The 25,991-nt window shown below is 43.8% G+C and overlaps 1 protein-coding gene across 4 annotated transcripts in view; it reads left to right on the top strand.

Moving 5' to 3' along the window:
• Positions 1 to 1,380: 1,380 nt before the first annotated feature.
• The window catches only part of LOC131445267 (regulator of G-protein signaling 6-like), a 43,428-nt gene continuing 18,817 nt past the window's right edge, over positions 1,381 to 25,991 (top strand). For 2 of the 4 annotated variants that reach the window (XM_058616222.1, XM_058616223.1), the window contains exons 1-3: positions 1,381 to 1,804; positions 4,723 to 4,818; positions 25,569 to 25,668. In XM_058616222.1, coding sequence (XP_058472205.1) covers positions 4,735 to 4,818; positions 25,569 to 25,668 — 184 coding nt within the window. In that variant the 5' untranslated portion in view covers positions 1,381 to 1,804; positions 4,723 to 4,734. Of the gene's footprint in view, positions 1,895 to 4,722; positions 4,819 to 25,568; positions 25,669 to 25,991 lie in introns of all 4 variants that reach the window. The other 2 variants (XM_058616220.1, XM_058616221.1) reach the window with 2 other exon arrangements.

Consider the following 25,991-nt stretch of genomic DNA (forward strand, 5'->3'; position numbering starts at 1 on the left):
TATGGCAGCTGTAAGTAAAATAGTAATTGTATAAAACATACACAGTCCTGCTCTCATTCTGCTGAGAGACGTGTCGGCCAAGCAGCGAGCGCGGGCCTCCGGATTGTTTCACACTCTAAGAGGCACGCCACTCACATGGCCGTGTGACCTCGGTTTCCCTTGGTTACCACATTTTAACAGAGGGAAGCAGTTTTGAGTCGCTCAAAAAAAAAAATTGAATTGTTTTTGCCCGAGGAGAAAAAATACAAGTGAGGAAATGGTGCTTTCATTAATGAGAATCAGGCTTTTATTTGTTTTTGGCTTAATTCAAATTTCTGTGTGTGTGTGTGTGTGATGATAAATATTTGAATTCTTTTTTTTCAAAAACAATGAAAGGGAAGTCTGCTTAGAGGACAACATGCGGCTGTGAGAGGATGAAGGTTCTCTGACGAGTGGTGAACTGGTTCTGTCATCACAAACACTGTGTGTGTGTGTGTGTGTGTGTGTTCATGCTGCATGCATGCATGCATTCACAAATTGGCCTTGTCTTGTTTTTCTGTAGTATCTTCCTCGGGGGCTTTTGGGATCTCATTTACTGCAGGAAAAAAAAAAAAAAAAACTTGCTTCGTCTGTGTTGCCATTTAAGCTTCAATGGTCCCAGAGTCTCCACGAGCAGAGAGGAGAGAGAGGGAGAGAGAGAGAGAGAGAGAGCATAGGCATGCACGAGTGGCTGCTGCATGTTTGCCCTCCTCAAATACCACACAGGGAAATATTCAAAGATTCATTACGATGACAAATAACGGCCCGAGAAATACAAATAGTTGAGTTGTGGCGGTGTAATGTGTGAACTGTGGATCAGGGAGACAAGCTACGAGAGAGAGAGAGAGAGAGAGAGAGAGAGAGAGAGAGAGAGAGAGAGAGAGAGAGAGAGAGAGAGCAGCCTCTTGCTCACAAAGCCTTGAATGGAAGTTGACGACGGCTCAGAGAGTGTAATATACTGTGTATTTATAGTCTGTGCGTGTGTGTATGTGTGTGTGTGTGTGTGCTCAGTAGCAGTAACTTGTTTTTAAATTAGCATTTCATTATCCCTCTAATGAAATGTTTCTTATTTTCAGCATCAGTGGGCGCTGCTGCAGTGTGCATCTCTCTCTCTCTCTCTCTCTCTCTGTCCTCCTTTCCTCTTCACTGTGCACTCACAGCTCCCTCTATCTCTCTCTCACACACACACACACACATCCTCTCTGTGCCTGTCTTACTCCTCCTTCTATTTTCCTCTTTATGTTCTCTCTAATTCCTCCATCCCTACTCCTTTCCCAACTTGATCTACCTCTCTCTCTCTCTCTCTCACTCCCCCACCCCTCTCCCTCCCTCCCTCCCTCTCTCTCTCTCTCTGTCTCACACACACTCTCTCCCCACTCTTTTGCTCTCACTCAGACTGAAGCACATGCAGACAGAGGGAGAGGTGGGATGAACGAGGTGCGCACATGTGAGGATCTCCTGAACTGCTGTTGCAAGGCAGGACTGCTGAAGAGAAGAGAAGAAGAGGAGGAGAGGAGGAGGAGGAGGAGGAACAGAGGAATACTGCAGTGACCTGACAGACTCTTTCTCTTTCTCTCTCTGTGCTCCACTGCTTTTCATCCCCCTGTCTTCTTCTTCTTCTTCTTCTTCTTCATCATCCCCTCCTCTACCTCTCCCCCCCCACCCCCTTTTTTGCCAATTACACCATGAACCTGCCTGCTGCTTGTTGCTAAGGGGGAGCCAGCTGGGGGAGCAGAGTGGACCGGCCGTTATTTTTTATTTTATTTTTTGTGTGTGTGTTTCTAAGGTAATGAAGGCCTCAGTGATGACAACCAAAAAAACCGTCAGGTGTCACAGATGTTTGTGCCGCACTCTGCTGCTCTGCTGCCTGCTGAGAGTGAGATTCACATTCTCAGTGTGACTCTGGGTGTGTGTGTGTGTGTGTGTGTGTGTGTGTGTGTGTGTGTGGGGAGCATGCCTTGCTTTGTGTGTGTGTGAACTCTTTGCCAGTTTATTCTGTCTGTTTTAGTTGAATGGGAGCTGGTGCACTTGTTTATTTGGGCCATTGCAGCGTGTATGTGTGTGTGTTTGTGTGTGTGTGTGTGTGTGTGTGTGTGTGTTTGTGCAGTCTCTTCACCTCATAAATTGACATTTGCAGTGTGTGCGTGACGACACGCCGGTCGTCAAGCACACACTGTCCACACTCTGAACTGCTTCACTCTGACACACACACACACGCACACTTTCATGGACAGGGCCATGAGGGGAGAGGAGGTTGTTTTCTAAGACTATAGACCTGTGGCCACTCTATTGTTTCACTTAAAGCCGGTGGTGCTATGTAATCCATGTAGAGCAGTGGCCGTGTGTGGACACAGTGACAAAGATGAGCTGTCTTATGTGCTCAGACTCTCTGCACTTTGCGGTGGCAACAACAAACAGCGAGCCAGGTGGATGATTACTTATTCACCCGCTCGCGCATGCTCGTCGCCATGTGGCGCAAATAGATTTGAGTGTGTGTTCATTCAAACTTGCAACATCGCAGTGCTGCAATTATGTAATTCCCCGCTATTCCCTGCCCTTTGGCGAGATGCAGTGTTACTAATTCATGTATGAAGATTTCATACTGTGCCAGCCTCCTTGTCAAACTCCATCCTCTCTGCCCTCAGAAGCTTCCGTTGTTCTTCCTCAAACACATGTTATCTTTAAAAGTGAATATCGAGGCCCACCGAGCCGTGGCAGCTTTATCCTCCTTACTTTTATAAGTACCAGAACTTATGAACGTGTTGAAGTGTGTAATCCACAGGCCTCACACCCCCTCTTTCCTCCACGCGATTAAAGGCCTAACAAATGCTTTAACCCATTTTATTACACATTGGAACCCCTTAATGGCAAAGGGAAGACAGAACTAAAGGGGGGGGGGGATGCACAGCCAGGAGAAAGTGACGAGGACTGTAAACAAATCCTTTAACAGCAGCTCTTAAAGTATGACGCCGGGCATTAATGTGCCGAGTGCGAGCAGATCAGAGACGGCCATTATATGATTGCAGTTAATGGAGTCGGCATAAAAAAATAAAAAACACAGAGCAAACATAACGTGGCCAGCGGCGCGGTGACCACAGTTAAACCATCACGGCTCAGTGTTTCTGAACATCCGCTTTTATTTGTTAAGGAAGATGAGTCATCGTCAGCCTCGCTGCAGTGATATCCCAATGTTTGTTTTTCTTATTTATTTCTTTTTTAAGTAGCTGTCGTCAGATGAAGGAAACACACAACTCATCACTTATCAAGTGATTTTAAACACTTTCTTTTAGTATTCACTGTTTAGAACGCCTTAGGACAGGCACGTCCAATCATGGCCCTCGGTCAGCATCACTTTTATAATGTATTATAGAGTATTATCAGGGTCAGAGTAGGACAGAGTAATCGGCCCCAGTCACGTGTCCCTAGTGAGGCTGGTAAGGAGTTGTTATTATTATGTTATTTGACTTTGGTTCACGCCTCCGATTCCTGCCTCCAATTCCCGCCTCTGATTCTGATTCCCGGCTCCGATTCTGATTCCCGGCTCCAATTCCCGTCTCCGGTTCCCGTCTCCGATTCCAATTCCCATCTCCGATTCCCGGCTTCGGTTCCTGGCTCCGATTCCCGGCTTCGGTTCCCGGCTCCGATTCCCGGCTCTGGTTCTGATTCCCGGCTCCAATTCCCGTCTCTGGTTCCCGTCTCCAATTCCCATCTCCGATTCCCGGCTCCGGTTCCTGCCTCCGGTTCCTGCCTCCGATTCCAATCTCCGATTCTGATTCCCGGCTCTGGTTCCCGCCTCCGATTCTGATTCCCGGCTCTGGTTCTGATTCCCGGCTCCAATTCCCGTCTCTGGTTCCCGTCTCCAATTCCCATCTCCGATTCCCGGCTCCGGTTCCTGCCTCCGGTTCCTGCCTCCGATTCCAATCTCCGATTCTGATTCCCGGCTCTGGTTCCCGCCTCCGATTCTGATTCCCGGCTCCAATTCCCATCTCCGATTCCCGGCGCTGATTCCCTCCTCTGATACCCGCCTCTGCTAGTTCCTGTCAGCTGTGCCAGGCAGCGTGTGAATGGATTATGAAAGATGAGTGATGGTGAACGGCAAATCTTTAGTGTAAAGCAGCTCAGAGTAGTCGTCAAGACTAAAAAAAGGCGCTATATACTGTAAATATGGACCATTTACCTCTGTTAAATTATATTCGTATGACATTAATTGTCACTTCAGCAGCAAAATGAAAACAATTCAGACGGTTAAAACCAGAGCTTGTTCTATTATTTCATGTAGAAAAATTAACTCACTGGCAGCTTCTAATATATAAGTGTATATTCCAAATGCCAACACACAGAATTTGACCACACGGCTGTTGTCGCCCGGAAACTCGTTGCGCGTTATTGTAAATTGCATCAAACAAAACACAATTAAATTGTCGTGAAACAGACTTAACATCATGTGCATGAGTGGTTACACACTACACAGCAGTGACATACGGTATAATCACTACGTACATTCATGTTTATGATTCAACATTATAGCTAAATGTTGAAATTGCATCCCTTTACCCTGCCTGGGTTCTTTTATCTGCTGCCTCCTTATGGCAGCATAGAAAGGAGACAACGCTGGCTCATGTTTATCAAATTGTCATTTCATGTTCTTCCACTGTCCACAGTGCATGTTGGGTGTTTATGCAGCTCCTCTTGTTTCTTCACCAGGACTGACCGACAATGGCAGAGGGCTCCAGAGACCAGGGAGGCGTGGGCACCACTGATCCTGAGGAGGACTCCCCCAATATGATCGTCTACAGAAAGGCAAGTCTGAGTCTCTGTGTGTGTGTGTGTGTGTCACTGGGGAATAATTTGCTTTTGTGTAACGACCCGCAGACTCCAGCTCCACTGCTCTGTAAACAGTGTGTCTCGACTACAACACACATTTTTCACTGTCAAAATTAAAACTAGTCGTGCACAACTTTTAAATATAAACCAAAGTTTATACACACGGTATATACACAGGTTATAAAGGGTGTGCAATATAGAGTGTCTTATATTCTTTTTTCAGCACAACCTAGGAAATCTGATTAAAAAAAAATCATTTTCACTGAGCAAAAAGTACTCAAAATGTTTAAAATCGGATTAAATTTGTGAAATACGTCGCAGTTCAAAGTTCGCTCGGCTCGTTTTTATGAACAAAAAGAGAAGAAAAACTATTTTATATTTTGTGACTTCTGCACAATTATCGCTACTTTATATCACGACTAAAAATGCGATATAAAATGAATCATAACTTAAATGAATCATAACAATGTGACCTATAAACACACGCCCCCAGGATTTCCATATAAGGAGTTGCGTACTCAGGGTTAAGAAGCTTAAAAATAACTTGTTTTTTACTATTAAAAACACTCCAATGATCAGAATAGTTGACCGTTAGTTTAGTAATTGATGAATCGTCAGAAGTAGGTGACGGCAGCGTCACAGTGAGACAAAGACGCACCACGAAAAGTCTCTGCAGTGATATCTATGGCTCCACCCACTCCTGCACTGCTGCTGTTTACACCATAACGGAATGTTCCGGTTCCCCTCTGTGAAGTCACTCAGAAAGTATAATTCGTGTAATTTAAAAAGCCAGCGAACAAATAGCTAGTTCCCGGTCTCCTTCAATAGCACATGACGTCAGTTTTGTACGTGCTGTATGTTCCCGTTGAGAAGAAAATAGACAAAGGGGCCCATTATGAGTGGACACCGGTGTGATTGACAGCTGCTGTCGTCCAATAAGTGCCTGGATGCAGGTGATGCCACTTAATGATGGCAGTTCAGATTCTTATATAGGTGATGTTACAACCTGTTACCACTTGCAGCCCCATAATCACGCTACAGTTTGTGCTATCTGGAAAATTCCGGCGGTTTCTGAAAGCGGAGAAGTTGCACGTCAAAGTTATTTCACTCGCGATGTCGCAAGAAGCCGGCGAATCGGCGTCTTTGTCGCCAGTGAGAAGAGAGTTGGGAAAAATACGCCTGTACATAGTTTCCATTTTCGAGACATAAACTCAAACAAATGTTGTTTTTAAATATGTTTTATACTGTTCACGTAAAATCTGGTGTTCATTTTGTTTTTCTTAATTTCAAATTGTTGATACACCATTTTAGCATGCGGTAAGTTGTAAATACCTGCCAGACATTGACAGTTGTTCTGGAAAAATGGGCAAAAAGCACTCAGTGACGGGACATTTTTCCTGCAATTTCATGGTTATAATAAGTCTTAGAGTCTAGACGGACATTTTGAGGCCATGGACAATCACCAAAAAGTACGCACTGCAGCTTTAAGTGTCACTGAGCTCGTCATTCAACAATGATGACTACACTGAACTTTCAGTCGTCCTCTACTTGGAGATTCAGAACCCTCTTCTTACCGCCATCTGATCACCATCATCCTGCAGTGTCAGAATAAGCTCTAAATCCCTTCAATGGGGTTTTATTTATTTATTTATTTTGGGGGGGGGGGCAGCGAAGGGGGTCCTCTCAGTGTCAAGGGTGATTACCTTGTATCCATGGCACCTCACTTTGATCGGAGTGGGCTGAGCGGCATCGGTGGCTAATTATGTGGATGTTCATCTGGGAGGAAGTGGCTGATTCTCCGGGGCTATAGGATTTGGAGCAGCCAATGAGGTGCTTATTACTCCTCAGCCTACGAATAGATTGTTATTTCTCCCGCCAGCGCTGTGACAGCCCACTTACAAGGCACAAAAAAGCTTCCACTGATCCGCCGGTAGTCACTGTTACTGCGGCTCCTAGCTCGAGATAAAAACGATAAAATAAAAAGATAAAATATGTCCGTTGTTAACTTGTCTTGCAAAGCGGCGACGAAGTGAGTGTCACGCGTCGGCACGAGGCAGCACAAGAGGCAACAAACCAGCAACAAACCACAGGTGTGGGGTAAATACAGACCCTGTTAGAGCAGCACCTGGCATCTCCAGTCACTCACTGCCTCCGCCAGGGATCCGGAAATGATAATCAATTATGAAATCACCATTCTTTCTCTCTCTGAAGCGCAGATTTCATGACAGATGTCACACCGAATGTCTGAACGATCGTGGTCTATAGGTTACTGTATTCATTATTTATGCAGCCGCAGTATAGGACGTATCAGCGGGTTCCTGTGTGGATTCTCTTCTGTGTTTTTCCCGAGTCGCGGTTACGTAACGCCTCACATGCCTGGAGGCCACACATTTAAGAGGCTCATTTTTGCTTGTCAGGCTGCTGCCGTAGGGAATATTCATCATTTCATGTTTTAGTCATACAAAGTGACAACAAACAGACGACTTAAGAGGCTGACGGGATGTTTCTGCGCTTCCTGCTTTGAGACCGGGCTTTGAAGTGTTTGAGGAAGAAAGCTGCAGATGCAGAGGTTTTTGTTGTTGTTGTTATTGTTGTTATTAGTTTGTGAGCGGGAAATAAGTATTTGTCTTTAGCTGGCTTCACCTCTGAGTTAGACGTGAGCCTGTCAGGCCATCTGTGCCGCAGGTGCACCCATGCTAGATTGCGGTGGGAATAATACACAACTCCTTATATGGACATCCTGGGAGTGTGTGTTTATAGGTCACACATTCAGGCTTTAAAAGTGTGTGTGTGAGTATGTGTGTGTGTGTGTGTGTGTATGGGGGGGTTGTTGAGTCAAAGTTATTTTTAGTCACGATATGAAGTAGCAATAATTGTGCGGAAGTCACAAAATAATGCGTTTGTCTTTTCTTTTTGTTCATAAAAAGCCAAGCAAATTTTTGAACTGTGACGTATTTCACAAATTTCACAAATTCAATCCGATTTTAAACATTTCGAGTTTATATAGAAAGACATTTGTCATCAGTTTGCCTGGGTTGTGCTGTAAGACGCTCTATAGAGCACATTCTTATAGCTCTGTACATGAAATGCTCCGTGTTCTCAGGGTTAACTGCCAATCGAGATCACGTTCTCTGCCCTTTTAAAATAACTTGTACAGTTTGGAATGAAAACTAGTGAACAATTTATACAGATTTGTGATTTCAAATGTTTTTAACCGGAGAGGGCTGACATTAATAACCAACAAAAGAAAAGCAAGCCTGAAAATCGTTTACGCCGAAAATGGAAAGAAGTTCAGAAGTTCAAATCATCCGCTTTCTAGTCCAATCGATACACTTATTGGATCTCTGATAAGAAGATTTACTCAAATCATCTGCACAGTTTCAGCTCTCTTCATTTAAACTGGAGCCTGAGCTCTGCAGAATGACTGAGAACCGTGGCTGCTTATACGGCACCTGAAGATGCAAACAAGGCGAAACAATAGAGAGACGCTGGAGCCTTAAGGGCAGAGCAAACATGGCCTCTGGACTTGGTGGGTGGGCAGCTTGGCACAGCGTGAAGGTGATGCTTGTAGAGAGAGAGAGAGAGGGAGGGAGAGAGAGAGAGAGAGAGAGAGGGAGAGAGGGGCAGATGGCCACAAATATGCTCAGTCACCTGGGAAAACAATGGCAGCTCCTTCCCAAAGGCATGAGCCGCCCCCTGTCAGCTGGACGACCTCAGCGTCTTACAAGAGCAGCTCCGGTGAAGTCAAGTCTTAGAAATGCATTCGAGGTCCACTATGCGTCTATTATGTGTCTCTGATGGACTAAGTTAGTGTGTGGGTGGTTTGACAAAGGTGGACGTGGTGTCTGGAGCCATTAGAGAGGGCGGAGTTGTCTGCAGGTGCCGCGCTGCCATCGTCTTCCGTCTCGCTGCTCCCGTGAAATAATAAAAGCGGCACGTCTAGCTGCCTCAAGAACTTTTGAACTCTGTTCCAAGAGAAGTGGGTCGTGCAGTTATGAATGAGTACACATTCTTAGTGTTGTTGTGATGCAAACCAAGTGGTTTTAGTTATTCTGCTTTGGAACGAGAGACTTTCTGCATGTTCTCCCCGTGTGCACGTGGGTTTTCTCCGGGTTTTCTTCCTCCCACTGTCCAAAAACATGCAATATGGCAATCAGGTAAAATTGGACACTCTAAATTGACCATAGGTGCGATGGACTGGGGAACTTCTGGTGATGTGTGCCAGGGGAACTGGAACACGATGTCCTTTTTTAAATACACAATCTATGGGTAAAGCTGGACCGAGACTTACCTGAGCTGTGACAGAAACAGTCCCTCTACCTTTTTATTCTTTAGTTTGTTTGTATAACTCTTGGCAGGTGGGTGCTCTGCTGCTGCTGCTGCTGCTGCTGCTGCTGCTGCTGCAGTCACCTTACACTTTCATCCAGATGTTTTATTTTTTATTTTTTTTGCAGCCATTGGTGGATAAATATTAATAACGAGCCAAGAAGGAAAGTTGTGCTGGCACGCCATTAGCACAGAGTACAGTTTTGTTGACAATTGCGAGCGTGTTATTTATTGAGCTCGATGCACTCCAAGGATTTTCTCTGCTTGTACTTGGATGTAAATGTGCTGTTTCTCTAAAAGCTCCATCTGTGCAGCGAATCGCTGCAGGAAATCCACGCGCTTAGCCAAGCTGAGAACGTGGCTCCAGGGAGCGAGTGTCAGTTTGTCACTTGACCAGTCCAACACGCTGGTCCAGACTGTCTACTCGCTAACTACTATTGGATGGATTTCATTTATGGTAATTACATGATGAATCCTCCTGACGTTTTCCTCTTTCCCTGCATTTGAGGTCATTTGGTCCCCTTTGTTTTGTTGTTAAGTTCTACTCTGTCGCGAGTGTTTCATTAAATAAGTCCTGCGAGGTGAGTCCATGACACTTTGTTACATCAGTGGCTGCAACGGGATTTGTATTTCCTCTCGCCTCATGATAAAATTGTTGCCACCTTGTTGCTAGTGGAAAGGTGGTTGGCATCCGTACTGTCCTTTCATCTCTTCTCAGTTCCACCTTTTCTGTGCTCCATTGTTGTTGTTTTAATTACATTCCCCAGTTTATTTCTCTCTCTCTCTCTCTCTCTCTCTCTCTCGCTTCTCACTGATTAATAATTGAGGTTCATTTCAAGCATTCCATGTTTGGAAATACAGTATATGTGGACCGCTATCCCCCATCTTTTATTCATATCATCACTTGGTATTTTTTTTTTAAGGAGAAAAGAACACAGGATACAACTTTTTTCCAGACTGGATCAATGGATGTTGAATCTAAGGAGAATTACTGTCGGCGTCCACTTTAATCACCCACACCATTTGTATTAGTGACTGTCTGATGTTTTGGGCGATTAAGAAACAGGAAACAAGGAGTTGAAATATGTACAGAATTACACTGAAATTGTGGTCCTGCAGTTGTGCTGGTCAAAAGAAATCCCGTCTGCCCGTCTTCTCGCTGCTGTCCATGAGTCACACTCTGTTCTCTCTCTCTCTCTCTGAAGGGCCACAGAGGCTCACGGTTCACAGTATCTCTCCTCTTTTATAACCAGCCTCCGTCCGAAAGTGTCCATGGGCTACTATCCTCGGTTTCCCCTGTGCACTTAAGATAGCGCCGCTCAGCCGAGCGCTCTGGATATCACCCCGGCAGCTGCCGGTGCTTTATCACGTATGACTGTTTTAACACGGTCTCCACTTGCAGCCGGGGAGCTGTTATCGGAGGCGCTGGTATGGGCTGAACTGTCAGGGTCACGCTGGAGCTGGTGTGACTGTATTCTAAGTGCCAGTGTGGGTTGCTTTCCCAGTCAGGTCAATAAGCTAAAACAACAGAAACAGTGCGAAACTCCATCTCTTATATAACCAACACTGGTCTGTCTTTTTTTTTTTTTTTTTTCCTTTCTTTTTCTCCCCCCCCAGTTAAGCAGAAGAAACCAACACTGGAAAATCCTGGAAAACCAGGCAAACATAAATCATAATGGGATAATAATTCGCAGTGTTTTGGCAGGCAGAGCAGTGTGTTGACAGGATAATTCACCTCATCCACGGAGAATCACTGTGACTGCAATAAAAGGCTTTTTTTCTCCAGAGAGTAAAAATCCTTCCTGTGCCAGTGCATCTCCTGCTCCCCCCCCCCTGTCTGTTTGCACATTGCTGACACTATGCCCTTAAAGGAGCATATTCAATATAGCAGCCAGTGTTTCCGTACTTCTTATTAAGTCTATGCATGCATGCATGCACAGGGCGATGTTAATAGTGAGCTTGGAGGAGAGGAGGGAAATTGGCCGGCAGCATTGTGTCCAAATTGTAAATACCGTGGAAAGCCCCCTACTTACTGCTTACTGCAAAGATTTTTTTGGAAGTGCACGCATGAAACCTTCAATACCTCCTACTCTACTCTAAAAAAACATCAGAAATGTACAGTATGTATTTGAAATTGGGCCAAATGGAAATCCCACGGACAGTCTTTGGGGCTGATGAATAAACAGTTCAGTCCAGCCTCACTAGCAGTTGTTGGGGATGCTAATGAAGAATAAACTCTCGCATCTCGTGTGCTCGAAATGCTAATGGCTCATTGGAACCGGCTCTGACATTGGTTTGTTGAAAGCCGCTGGTGCCCGGGGGCCTGAGGGCGACTCTGTGACATGTTTGACAGCAGTGATACGCCGGGCAAACCTCAGGCCTGTGGGAGTGCTGACACAGTGAATTAGTGGAAATTGGAATATAACAGAGACAACAAGCGTCCGTGGTCCCCACATGGCTCTGCCACATATTTCTTTTTAGTTTTTGCGAGCTTGGAAAGTGATTAAAAGGAGATTAGAATGTGAATCCCAAAATATGACGTTGACCCTTTAACACCGAGCGTATCGCAAAATGCCTCCGTTTGCGCTATCGGATGAAATCCAACGGTTTCCGAAAGCTGAGAAGTTGCATGTCAAAAGCCCACGTGTGGTTATTACTGTAATTTCACTCATGCTGAAAAAAAAACGCCTGTTACATGCAATAGTTTCCATTTTTTGGCCTGTATTTGGACATTGAGACAATAACTTGTTATGTAAATGTTATTCTAAATATGTTTTATACTGTTCAAATTTCAAATTTAACACACAAAATATAGAGTCCGTGTACAGCTACAGTCTGATGTTTTACTTTTCCTTATTTTGAATTGTTAATACACTATTTTAACATACAGTAAATTGGAAATAACTGCCAGATATTGAAAGTTATTCTGGAACAATGGGCAAAAGCACTTAACTCACAGGACAATTTTCTGGCCTAGGCGTTAAAGGGTTAAATAATGAAAGTAAAATGGCTGAATATTGTTATATAGATACTCATACTGGATCTCAGGCTTGACACATACAGAGCTGAGAAGTCAGCACTGCTTTGAGTTGTCCAGACGGAGACTTTGCTTGTTCAGGAGCGACGTTGCCAAGTCTGAACACTGAGACATGTCGGAGCCCGACAGGTGACATCTGCTGACGTCTGCGGTTCTCCGTGGAATCTATTGATGTGGGATTCGGCCCAAAAATCCACAAGGTAGTCAATTAAAGTTACATCAGCAGCTGTGCCGAATGCGGCGCCACCGATTTGAAAGAAATGTGCTGCTATGAGGAGGAAGTTGTGTGGCGTTTGTGTTACTTGTGCAGCGGAAATCTGCCAACACCACATTGACATATTTCTATCCCGTGAGGTTGATTTGCTTTAAAGTTAGGTTTTACATCCAGCACTTAGAATAGCATTAGCATATAGTGATCATTTAGAGCTCTGTCTACGGGTGTGTCATTACAAATTCACATTATTGATCGGGAAAATATGAATGATAGACACAGCTTTTGCCATTATAAAGCGATGTATCTAAAATAAATGATATATAAGACAGAAATATCTTGAGCAGCTTATTAAATGCCCATTAAATGTGCAGAGATGATGGATTAACTTTGCGATTGAATTCCTCAAGGGTGCAGCAACATGCAAAGCTGATGACCGTCACTCATGAGAACAGCTGACCAGATCATTTATGCTCTTACTCGGTTACGCTGATGAAAATGTCATGGTTGGTTCATCTGTCAACAAATATTTATTAAAAAAAGTTATTCTCAGGATCAAATTCGGAAAAGAGTGGGTGAATTTACCGTAATGTGTGCAAACTGTGACTTTTAAACACAAACAAAGGCCCATTCACTTCAGTTATTGTCACACAAAAAGCTTCAGACGTGAATTCCACAGCTCAGAAAATGCTCAAAATGAGTGTTCAGTGGGTCTTTTTTAGGTTTTAGAATAAAGCATTGTGAATTTAGCTCAGTGCGGCACCACTGTTCCTCTTTTACAACCGTATTCTTCCAAGGTTCTGACGTTTTGACTTGTTCAAACGTCTCCCCGTGCTGGCACAGAATGCTTTCAGTGTGCTGAATGGAGCTGATAAAGTATAATTGCAAATGAACAAAAGCTGCACACATACTCGCCCGATTTACACCATTTTTCCGACTTTCTTTGAATGCTTCATTAGCTCTTTCTCTGCTCGGAGACTTGGAAGCTTGCTTGCTCAGAGTGGGAAGAAATTAAAAAGAAGAATCAAGTCTCACTCAGAGCATAATACAATTACTACAGCTTGTCATACAATGAGGACCGTAAATGAAATATGGTGATCAACAACACTTCCCTCGCAAATGTACTGCCGGCACTTTGTGCTGCTTACATATGATGTTTAACCCTTAGAACATGGAGCATTTCGGCTGCTTCTTTCCATAACTATGTCTTATATAGAGCTGCAACTAACAATTATTTGGTCCATAAAATGTCAGAAAAAATGTCGATCAGTGTTTGTCAAACAACTCAAATGCCTTGTTTTGTCCACAAACCAGAATGATTCGGTTTTTAATGATTTCTTAGTTATCTGGAGAAAATAAATGACGAATATATTCACATTTAAGAGGCTGAAACAATCAGAAATCTTGCTTTAATCATGAAAAAAAAGCTTCAAACCGACTTTCACCAACTATATAAACACACCTGAGCAAAATGTACTCAAAATGTTTAAGATCACAGTTCAAAGTTCACTCGGGTTGTTTTTATAGAAAAAAGGAAGAAAAAAAAAGGCTCTATTTTGTGACTTCTGCACAAATATTGCTACTTTATATCCCTACTAAAAATTTTATATAAAATGAATCATATCTATGACTCAACAACACAGAAGAAGGCGCAAAAACCCCTTGCATTTTTTTAAAACCTGAATATGTGACCAATAAACACCCGCCCCCCCCCCCAGGATGTCCATATAAGGAGTTGTGTATTATTACCATGGGTGCACCTGCGGCACAGATCCGTGCTGCATGAGCACTAAGGGTTAAATATGGAAATGAGTCTGATGAAGAGGAGGAAGAGGGGGGGGAGAGAAAGTGTCTGTCGCTGGAGTGTTGTTACCCCTCTGTAACCCCTCTGTGGTTTTGAGACTGAAGCAGAGATGAGTCACCCAGGTCCCGAATGTTAATCGCCCCGGTCAGCCAGACGATAGAGCCCTCAGGGGGCAGATCAGACCATCTGGCTCCACTCCAGAACGTGAACCTCGTCCCTAAACCGCATCCCCACTCTGGATTCATTTCTGAGCACCCCTGACTTTATTACTGTATCCCTTGTGACGTCTTTGGTTAAGCTTATTACGTTGCACACTTTCACGACACTCAGAAATGGATTGGACCAAATGTCTGCTGCCGTCAAAGAGGTCTGCAGAGCCCATTTGTCAAAATGATGTTGCCGTCCTCTGGCACGCAGGGAGATTTCAAACTGGATTTGGGGTGTTTAGGAGATTGCACGATTTGACGTTACGTGAGTGGGTCAGATAATCACTGGCAGATTTTCTTATTTCTGCCTCTTCAGCTTGAAAATAATAGAATTGTCCTTGTGGGAGACCTTGCCTTGTGCCGACACCCATTTCCACTCCAATTGGTCCATCAATAACTCATATGGTAGAGGCCAAATCCATAACAAAGCCATGATTACTTTCATCAGACTGAGTGGGCGAAAAACCTGAGCAATGGAAAATGCTCAACCTGTGTTGTTGTACTGTCATTCTGAGCTTGCTGCACGACAGTTACACCTGCTTTTACAGCATATTTATTTCTTTTTTGCACTTTCAGATTTCTGGAGAACACGCAGCACACAAAAGAGTCCCCTAAATCCGTATCCTATATCTTTAACTGGAGTGGGAAACATTAAATCATCCCCTCCATCCTCCTGGGCAACCTACACGTTTCAGGCAACATGAGCTTAATCCATTTACACACCTCCAAATACATCCAGCACTGAATCTGACGCCACTGTGTTTGTTTTAAATGGAAACCGGTCCTCGTCAACGGAAAAGAGAATAGGAAGGGAGTGCCCAAGCTTTTAAGCTCGTAATAATCATCAGAATCGACTGAGCCAAGGCCAGAGGGGAGAGCGAGACGGGCAGCGGTGATGCTGTGATAGGGTGGTAACACGAGACAGTGCTTACACGGTTTTTTCCCTGTTCTCTAACGTGACACAGCGAGGAGTGAATGCACATTCATAGATGTGGGACTCTCTTTTCCACAGAGGGGGCGGTGGCTCGGAATAGTGCAGTGAGAGAAGGGTTTGTGAAGTAAAGCTGGTGCTGGTGCTGGGCCTTGGAATCATTAAAGAGGACTAAAACCAGACTTTTAGATCACATGTAAACATGTTTGTCCAAGTGAAATCTTTTGGACTTTTTGGACCCATTCTACGCTCTGTCAGTTTTCACAGTTGGATATTTTTTAAGTTGATTGATGGTTGGAAGCGAGAATGGCTTAAGAATAATCTTAACAACTAGCCGCATGCCTGTAAACATTCCCTTGAGGAGTTAATGGTCTCCATTGCAGTTTTAGGTCTTCTTCAATAGAACATGATGTCAATTTTGTAAATTATGTTTCCATTTACAGCTGCGCGGGTGGTGTAGTGGTTAGCACTCTTGCCTTTGCAGCAAGAAAACCCGGGTTTGAGCCCCGGGTTGGAACAAGGGAACTTTCTGCATAGAGTTTGTATGTTCTCCCCGTGTGTGTGTGTGGGTTTTCTCCGGGTTCTCCAGCTTCATCCCACAGTCCAAAAACAAGGATTAGGTCAACTGGACACTCTAAATTGACCATAGATGTGGTAGAAAATGGATGGCAGTTGATATCAGACAATAGAAGTTTGTTTGCATTCACTTTATAAACTGTCTCTTATATCATTCACCTTCATTTACATTAAAAAACACACTGCAAAATTAACTCGCAGTTAAAGCAAAGCCATGACTTGCAACTCTTTGCTCTTGTTGTGTCTATCCAGAGGGAGAACATATGGTAAATATTGCAAAATAACATATTTTAAAAAAAGCATTTATCATAAACGTTTCGCACATCATGATCCATTAATCATTAATGCACTTAAATAAGAAGAGAAGTCCATTAGCACATGTTAACTCTTTGGATAAAAGAGGCTGGGGCTTTTTAGCAATCAGTGTCTCAGGGCTTGGCAGAGTTTCATTTAAATAATGCAGCGTCATCACATTTTAGAGAAAAGTTTGTAAACTTCGCACTGATGTGATGAGAAAGGCTTTCGTCATTTTCCACTTCTGTCTTTGTTGTAGTTCTTTCTTTCTTTCTGTAATGTTTAATTCAAACATCTGAAGCCGTGGTCAGGACAGTTTTCTCAAACGTGTGTTTGAAAGCAGGTGTGGAAAGAGCGTACGGTCGACACAGACCCTCGCTCAATTACAGCCAGCTGCCGCGCACAGATAACGCACACAGTCTGCGACAAATGCAAAAAACAGACACTCCACTTCATTTTTGAAATATGCTGAGAGGACATTAGATCACAAAACATAGAAGCCTATTCAATAATTCAAGAGGACCTGATGGTTATGTTGCAAATTCAGATGTAATAGACGACGGCCCTTTTTTTTGTCCGGCTCTCCCTGAGGTGAAGGAATAAAAGATTTATGAGCAAATTTTGTCAATGTTATAGCTCTCACTGAAGGTGGCCTGTTGACAAAATAGATAATCAGTCAGCTCTGGGTCTGGATTTGATGTAATAAAACAACTCTACTGGAGCACTCACAGGTTCCATATTGATTCTATCATTCGGTCAGTCATGAGGCCTTTAAGGTAACACGCCCTGAAACATTATCCTGCCATTAAATATGGGTTTTTTTTTTGCCTTTAATGCAACTTGGAGCTTCCCCAGCCTCTTCAGGCCTCATTCAGGTTTATTAAAAAATGATTAGAGACAAGTGTTGTATGATGTAGTGTGATGAAGTGTGATAACGACACGCTGACATCTCTTCTATAGGTTGCTATCAGGAAGAGGAGAAGTCATTTCTTGTGGGACTCGGAGCAAAGAACATTACAGGTTCTAGGTGCCGACTGCTGCCCTGCGGCCGCGCGAGATGAGATTTTCCCCGTCCACCTGTCAGTCCTGCTGCCCCCGAATTTCATTACCCGTACCTGCGAGTTGGAAGTAACACGGCTTTATTGCCAGCATTGGAAATCTGTCAGCCAGCAAGAACAGAGTTGTTTTCATGACACCTCGATGAAAACACACCAAACTACCGCTTGCTCTTGTGAGTTATACCGAGGGTCTAGAGGCTCATTTTTAAACCCCCCCCCACCCCCACACACACACACACAATCTCCTCTACACCTGCTCTCTCTTTCATAACAGGCCCTTTCACTTAGTTTGTCTGTTGTCACACTCCTTTCCCCTTAAAAGCCTGTCAGCATTCTGGCACTTGCAGGGAAAAGCAGCACAGGTAATAGGTATGTCAGGTTTGTGGAACAAGCAATGTGTGACAGTTGTACCATGTTAGTGGGAAAGTGGAGGGGCAGGGTTGGAGCTTAATGATACACAGTGGAGCTATAAGAATACTCTCTTAAAGTAGCCATGGCAGAAAATCTATGCATCTTGAAAGGTCAAGGGCCTCTCTTACTCACTGACTGCATGTGAGCATATGATGAACAGAGCTGAGGACCAGAATAAGAAAGTGCTGGTTTGAAAATGAACTGAAACTCGTAGCAGGTTTAATAGAATTGGGACTTAAAATAAAAAAAAAAAAAATTGTTTAAATTAAAAGTTGGCTAAGCTTATTAGCTGAATGATATGTGTGTCTCTACACACACATGGGAAAGCACATATGTTCCATAATTACTATTACACTACAGCATAAAGTATATGCTCACAGAAATGCATTGCAGCATTTTTTTGGGGAGGACCACACTAATGGTCCTCACAACCAAAAATGTCCCCACAAAGAAGGTTGTTTGTCAATAGTTGGACCTTAAAGGTATAGCAAAAATAGCATTTAATTGTTATTGGTGTAAATATTCAAAGGCAGGTGTTTTCTTGTCAACATCTGAAGCCTGGGATCCAAATTCCACTTCACTCTTCTCCTCTACTTTCTCCCGTGATGACAGAGTTTGTCTCCCGTGTCCCAGACATCAAGAACGGGCTTGTGGGTCCAGTGAGGGCCGAGGCAAACCTGGGCTTGATCGTGCACCTCTCTCTCTCTCTCGTTCTCTAACTAACCTAATTACTGCCGGGCCTCGAGCTATGGGACCGGCAGGAGCAGTGTGTCAGGGGACGATGCCAACCTCTGGACAGATGGTTCCCGAGGTTTAACAACTTCAAACCAATCTCTTGTTGATATTATTACGTGATTGGTTGGTGCAGTGTCCGTGATAGGAAGCCAATATGAAGACACATTGATCCAGACAGTGGAAAAGATTCAGACTCAGAGTATGAATTCACTGCCACTTCTCACACAGATTGCGATGGCGAGTACGAGTCACTTCCATGAGCCACGCGCTCAGCGGCAGTTAGACAGTGTGCCCACATGTAGGGATTAAAAAATGGCATTATTATCTGCCTCTCACCCTACACTGTCTTACCCTTGTTGAGTTCATGTTTTAGTTAGGACGGTGGCTGGTTAAAGAAATAAAAAGCCTTTTGATAGAACTGTAAATCAGACAGTCAGGGAAGGCAGCAGATGTTTTGTCCTCCTCACTGAGCTGTCACATCCAGCTTCTATTGTGACCTATGCTCCCCTCTCCCCCCAGTTAAAAAGTTGTTTCTGTAAGGATACTGAACCTGTCCTGAGGTCCCACAGGAATTCAAAATGCACGTGCCGTGGGAGGTGTTTGCAGCGGACGTTGCCCCCCTGCATGTAAATCGGGGTTAGTGAATGCTTTTGACAGGTAATGAAATAAGCATAGTTATGAATTCACACAGCAGAGTGAAACAACAAACGAAAACAGCCCGTGAAGCAACCTGATGCATTTCATTTCAGACAGCGTCTCTTCCCCTGTATCTGCAAAGGGCACTTTGTTTTAGAGTGGACTATTTATTCAGACGCCTAGTTTGCCGGCACTCAAGCCCTTAGCAACCCGTGGAGTATCTAACAACAGACATTTACAAGAGGGGAGATCTTTTTCTGTCCTCCTTCAGTCTCATCAGCACAGAGGTGACCTGAAGAGTAACTGTGGTGTGTCGCTCATAGTCTCCATATATAACCTGTTGTAGCCTGTAGCTGTGTTTCCAGTTAGAAGCTTCGCTTTCCAAGCATTATGATCAAAAAGGAGCGTTTTTTTTGTTGTTGTTTTCAAGAGAGTCAGAAACTCTGACAGGATTATCCCTTCCTCCTAAAGAGCTCCATCTGTAATTGTAATTTAGTCAAGCTGGCATACCGCCCATGCCAGACCCTGAACTCAACACAAACTTTTAATTGCTTAGCTGCTCATGTCACTGTTGCCATGGAGATGGAGAATCTAAGCTGACACACACACACACACACACACACACACACAAAGACGTGCAGTGACCCATCCCGTTTCCAAAATATCCACATTGCACTTGTGTGGGTTACCATCGGGGATCCTCAACTGGCTCCAACAAGCAACACTCATCGTGTCCCATCATAGGTGTCTGATTGGTTGAAAGTGAAGTGCGGCGTCTCAGTCAAACACTTCTGGATCTCAGCGTGTTTCCCCTGAGGTGCATCAACTCCTCATCCTGCAGCGGCTAATTGAACTCTTTTTTTTTACTGCTGTGTACATACGAGCCTCTTTGTCGGGACGGCCTGTATTGTGTTGTGGCCCGAGCACTTCGGCTAAAAAGGCTGTTGACGCCTCGTGTTTGATTGAATTACACGGGAATCCACAGAATATCTCTGAACAAACTTGACTTGATTTGCAGGAGATGGAGTTGTAGGAATATAGTGAGAGTCTATTGACATAGCCTAGAAATGTAGACGCACCCTAGTGGTAGCACATTTAATTTGCAGCCACGGTTCCGTCTAGAAACTCCTCGTTAGCTCACAAGCTGCAAAATCCAGACTCTGGTTTGGCCAATCACATCGTGTATAGAGCCAGTGGGCGGGCTTAACATAATGACGACAGAGTCCCTGCCGGTGTCTGCTTAGCATACAGTATCTCGGCGATTAGCTCTTCCAGGACTCGCAGGGTTAAGACAGAACTTTTCCAAGACCCAGGGTGGCTTCGACTACGTCACCTTCTCCGGTGTTCTGATTGGTTGTAGCGCAGAGGGAATTTGAAAGACAACCGTTTATCCCGCCCCTTGGATTGAGCCCTGCCCATTGTGTGGGACCAGACCAAACGTCTTGATGTAGATCTGGTTTTGCCAGGCTACCGTTTACATGTTTACTGGATGTTTTACCCCCTTGAGAAAATCTGAAGAAGACATTGAGCAACAGGACAATACAAATACATGTTCTTAACATACAGTTAACCCTCAGCAGGCAGAGTCTACGACTGAAAAGAAAATCCTCTATTCTGCTCAATCAAACAATCAACGCCCACATCTCCAGTGCAAAGCTGCTAATGGTCACTGGAGATTATGTATGAACGGTTATTGGCAAAGGGGGAAAGTGGCTCTGCAGGAGCTGCAGGGCATAGTGGGGAAGAAGAAAATGCTTCTCCTTCCAACGGAGATTGTGATTGTGAAATGGATCAGCTTCATGGAAATGCAGTTTTAAGTGTGGCAATCTTTTATTTATTTATTTATTTGTTTGTTTTTGGTTATGATGAGAATAGCTAAGAGCTGTGAAGCAACAACGTCTTTCTTTATGTAGTATGTGCAAACAAAGCTGAAAATGGCACACACACATAAATACAAGACATAGACAGGTTATGTAAAGCAGGACGAAATAAAACGAAGCAAGGCAGAGCAAGAATTCATGCTGTTTTATTTTTCTTTCTTTCAATTTACTAATTCTCTTCCATAGAAACTGTCATTAATTCACATATCATCTCCAAAGTGGTACAAAGTTTTCCATCCATTGGTTACTGCTGCGGTTGCTGTGTTGCTCCCCGTGTGGCTGTCAGTGTCTCTCTCCCCCCCCCTCCCCCGGTGTGTCACATCCAGCTGAGAAGTTCTCACAGCTCCCTCATCATGACTTGGCATTCCAAGAGAGTTGTTTGGAGGTGGCAATGGGGGAGATGAGACTGGAGAAAGAGAGAGGGGAGGGAGATCCTCTCGCTCTGCAGCAGGCTTTATTCTCACCTCATTCCCCACGGCTCCACGCGCCAGCTGGAACTCACTTTATTATGCACCCAGTTTGGCACAAAGGTCAAAGTGGCACTCAAACAAAGTATTGTGTGACAGGTTGTGTACTTGGGTAAAAGTTACTTACTGGACTGACTCGTCACAGTGGATATACACAGTATTAGGGATGGGACCATACCACTTTCTTTGGGGCCAGTACCGATATCACAAACCTGAGTCTCTACCGATACCGATATTAGTCCGATTCGATCATTTTAGACCATTTATGAACACATGAAGCTGTTAACAACACATTTGTGTGCCGACAAAGACATACAGTAGTTCTCCAACTGTGTAACAAATACTGTTCTCCCAAAAAGAAGAAATAAGTAGCCCAAGCATGACTCATTTTGACCAGTATCGGACCGATACCGATTCCCATCCCTACACAGTACATACATGTATTACGCGGTGTTACTTACAACACGAAAAGTTTGGTACATTTGCAGTTGTGCACTGTGAAGGAAGAGATGAGCTTCTAATCAGATTCAGTCAAGTGAATCTGGTTAGAGAGATATTCATTTTTGTTTTCACCCATTTGAAGGTAGAAGTTGAATTCAGCTGAATATTCACACTTGGCAAACTTCATCATCAGCAGGCACGATTTTGTCTCCACGCTGACGCACCATAATCATCTCTACCTGCCCGACGTCTGTCCTCTTCCCTCGCTGTTGTGAACGTCTTCCAACAATGTCAAACGACGACTGATGAATCATTAATGATGCTATTACCGCCTGATCCATCTTTTTTAGAAGCAGCGTTTCTCTCATTTCTGAAGACTGGGCCAGTTTTTCACAGCTTCATCTCGGGCCATCGTTGGGGGGGGAATATAACGCCAGTTTGTCGTTGGAGAGCGTTTATTTTTACATGCCAATCACACAAAAAAAACAGGAAGTCATCGACAGATTAAGCATTTCAGGTTCCCAGGCTTGTCCTGACATTAACGTTGAGTTACTGCTTGGCGAGTGGCCTTTGTTGCGTGCACATGTGCGTCACCTTGAGCTGCTGCCTCAAATTATCCTCAGACCTTTACCCTCCTTCATGTGTCATACAGAAGGCTAGTGCTGCCCTCAGAGCTATAAAAGATAAGAGGGACAGATGACACACGCACACAGACCAGGAGTGTGTGTGTGTGTGTGTGTGTGTGTGTGCGCTGCAACTGCAAACATACATGCATGGTAGCAAAGACACACAAGTGTTCCCCTGATAATCATTTATAGAGCAAAGTGCCGTTATCGTGGGCCGGCGGTGACGCTCGGCTCTCCAAAAAAACCCTTCACACCAAGTTGCGAACGCCATTAACTTGTACGTCCCGGAGATAGGACGTGCACTTTCTATAGCTGTTTCCGAAAACACTTCTTGTCTGCTGTCAACCTATAGGGAGATACTGAGTTCTCCTTGTTACCCAGGCCAAGGTACATTATTACAGGAGAACACAAAGGACCTAAACCTTCCCATGTTGCTATTGTTGTGTCCCTGCGGATTTGAGGAGGTGGACCCAAATGCTGCTGATTCCAGAGCTTTGTCTGCATTGTTTTATGAAATATCACAGCTCTGATCGCTCATCTCTCTCTCTCTTTGCCCTCCTGTGAGACATTTATCAACAAAGTTGAAGCAGTATTTTCTTCTTAGTGAATGTTCAATAATTCATACCGAGACTCTTTATGGTGAGAGATTGGTAATTGTTGTGCCACGTTCGTGCTTTCCGTCTCCTCTTTGCGCCGCATTACCGTGTTATTAAATCCACGTATACATCTGTTGAGTGCTTTGTTGTAGATTTATGGGGCGCCCGTATGAATCATCCTTTGAATGCTTTGCCAGGTAGAATGATTACATTTGATTGTTGTGGGGGCTGAGCTGAGTAAATGTGCTGCACTTACTGCACCTTTTCTTCCAAATAGTTTTTTTTTGCCGAGTTTTGGCCACACAATCCTGAGGATAAAAATAAAAGTGCAGTTGGCAGAGGGAGGATATTTTGTTCACGTGGAAGTACAAGTGCAGGAATAAAGCTTTGAGCCTTAAAAACCATGATTTGACTGTAGGTATGTTGGTCAGTACACAGCGGCTCATTAACCCTTTATTTACACGTACAGTATATACAGAGGCTATAACAATGTGCAATTTAAAGTGTCTTATATCCTGTTTTTTCAGCACAACCTGATGAATCACCAGTTGTATAAACACACCTGTGCAAAAAGTACTAAATAGTTTTAAATAAGTTTAAATTCGGATTGAATTTGTGAAATTTGCGAAATACGTCACAGTTCACTCGGCTCGTTTTTATGAAAAAAAAGAAAAAGGAAAAAACAACTCTATTTTGTGACTTCTGCTCAATTCTTGCTACTTTATATCACGACTAAAAATGCGATGTAAAATTAATCAGAACTTTGACTCAACAACACATAAGAAGACATTTTTTTCAAAGCCTGAATATGTGACCTATAAACACACCCGCCCAGGATGTCCATATAAGGAGTTGTGTATTATTCCCACATCAAATTAACGTGGGTGCACCTGCGGCACAGATCTGTGTCTTTTTTTTTTTAGCTTTTTATAGTCTTATTGTCAATATTTTTCTTTATTGTACATTCAAAGATGTGAAAATGCACGTTATTATTTATTATTTATTACCCTTTATGTTAACGGTCTTTGCTGCTGAGACACTGTACAGTTCCCCAATGTGGGACTAATAAAGGACTGTCTTATCTTATCTTTAATTAGTTAACTTTAGGTTCTAGGCGCTATATTTATAGATTTTTAGACGCTATAAAAACATAATTACATTGGGTGACCACACTGAACATATAGTCATTATGCCTATGTCATCTTTAGACTGAGTACAGCAGAGAAGGTGCGATTATTATTGACAAACAAGTGATTTTGAACTTGTAATAGGATTCTTTTGACTATAAGAAGAACAAAATGACTTATTAAAGGTACTTTTACATGCTGGATGACAGAGGATGAACATATTAAGATTAATCAGTGAAAACCACATTAATTTTTTTCCCCAGTGCATTAGAGTGTGTATTCTTGCCACAGTAGAAGGAGTTCCTCCACAGATATGCTGTGCTAAATGATGAATGAATTGAGGAAGGAAGGAGGAACGTGAGGAGAAGCAGAGAGAGAGAGAGAGAGAGGGCCCACAAGGATGCTGGAGTGGCACGAACTGGAGCGCGGCGTGATGCCGAGTGCCTCTGATTGTGATATGAAGTCAACTGTGTGAGTGTGGTGGGAGAAAGGCGGCGCTACAGCCAGCCTGCTCTGGGATGAGAGGAAACAGACATGGCTTATTTAAATGCACAGTGTTGAGCACGGGAGGTGAACCCTTGAAATTCACCCCCATCACCTTTGCCATGCGGTAGCAGGCCACGTGTGATCGTGTGCATGTGCTCGCGCGTGTGTGTGTGTGTGTGTGTGCGCTTACTTCCTAGACATCTGCTGAGGGGTGCCATAAAGAATTTAATAGCCAGCGCAACAACCTTAGCAGCCACTGCGCTGAATGTGGTTGGCTGCTGACGATACAGCACGGTGTGCAAAATCAGACTCTTTTTGATGTGGATTGATTTCTACCGAGACTCCACCACACACACATCAATATTTGACCTGAGCCAAGCTGAGTGCGCTTTATGTCTTTACAAGTGTGTATATACTGTATGTATATAGGTGCCTCGTGTATGTGTGTGTGTGTTTGCATACATGTGTGTGCCCACGTCCTTGAGTGACTGGATGTTGACTCCACTGTATGTATGTATGTATGTATGTGTCGTATAACATTTCTGTGATATGTTGTGATGTGCAGTGTAGTTACATTACCTAAACTTCAACTCTTAATGTATTAGATCATCAGTGGTTCTCAAACTCAAAGTACAACCTGAGAAAACATGGAGCTCTTTCAAATGTTAAAACACAGTGGTGTAAAAAGGCTGAGCAGACTCTAATTATTATTTAATGTATTATTAAACCTTTATTTAAGCTCTCGTACCACTGGTGCTACACGTACCACAGCTTGAGAACCATGCTAACAGCTCACTTGAACATGTGAATGAAGTGCTAAACACTTCACTGCATAAGACTGACCTTCACACGTGACCTTACCTCCGTCCTCCTCATAGATTGAAGACATTGTTACACGAATACAAGATGAGAAAGCGGGAGGCGTGGCCATCCGGACCGTCAAAAGCTTCCTCTCCAAGATCCCCAGTGTGGTATCAGGTCAGTATTCGAGTGTTTAATGTGTGTTCCTGTTCATTCATCATCTTACGTCGTCTGCTTATAACAGTATGAATATGTGTTGAGTTTTGTTGCCTTTTGGACGAGTGGGATTTGTTAAAGCCAGTATGACCTTTTGGGCTCATTTAAATTGCTGCCACCACAGTTAGAAGCAGATGATGCATTTGCAGTGAAGCCCTCAGCCAGTGAGGCCGCAGAAAGGCTCCTTCCTCTTTTCCGTCTGAACCCATCTGTGTGCGCACACACTGCACTCCTCCGTGCGTTTGTGTGCTTGTGTATAAAATGAGTCACCAGCGTTGGACGAG

This window comes from Solea solea, chromosome 18 (assembly GCF_958295425.1).
Source record: "Solea solea chromosome 18, fSolSol10.1, whole genome shotgun sequence".
NCBI lineage: Eukaryota > Metazoa > Chordata > Actinopteri > Pleuronectiformes > Soleidae > Solea > Solea solea.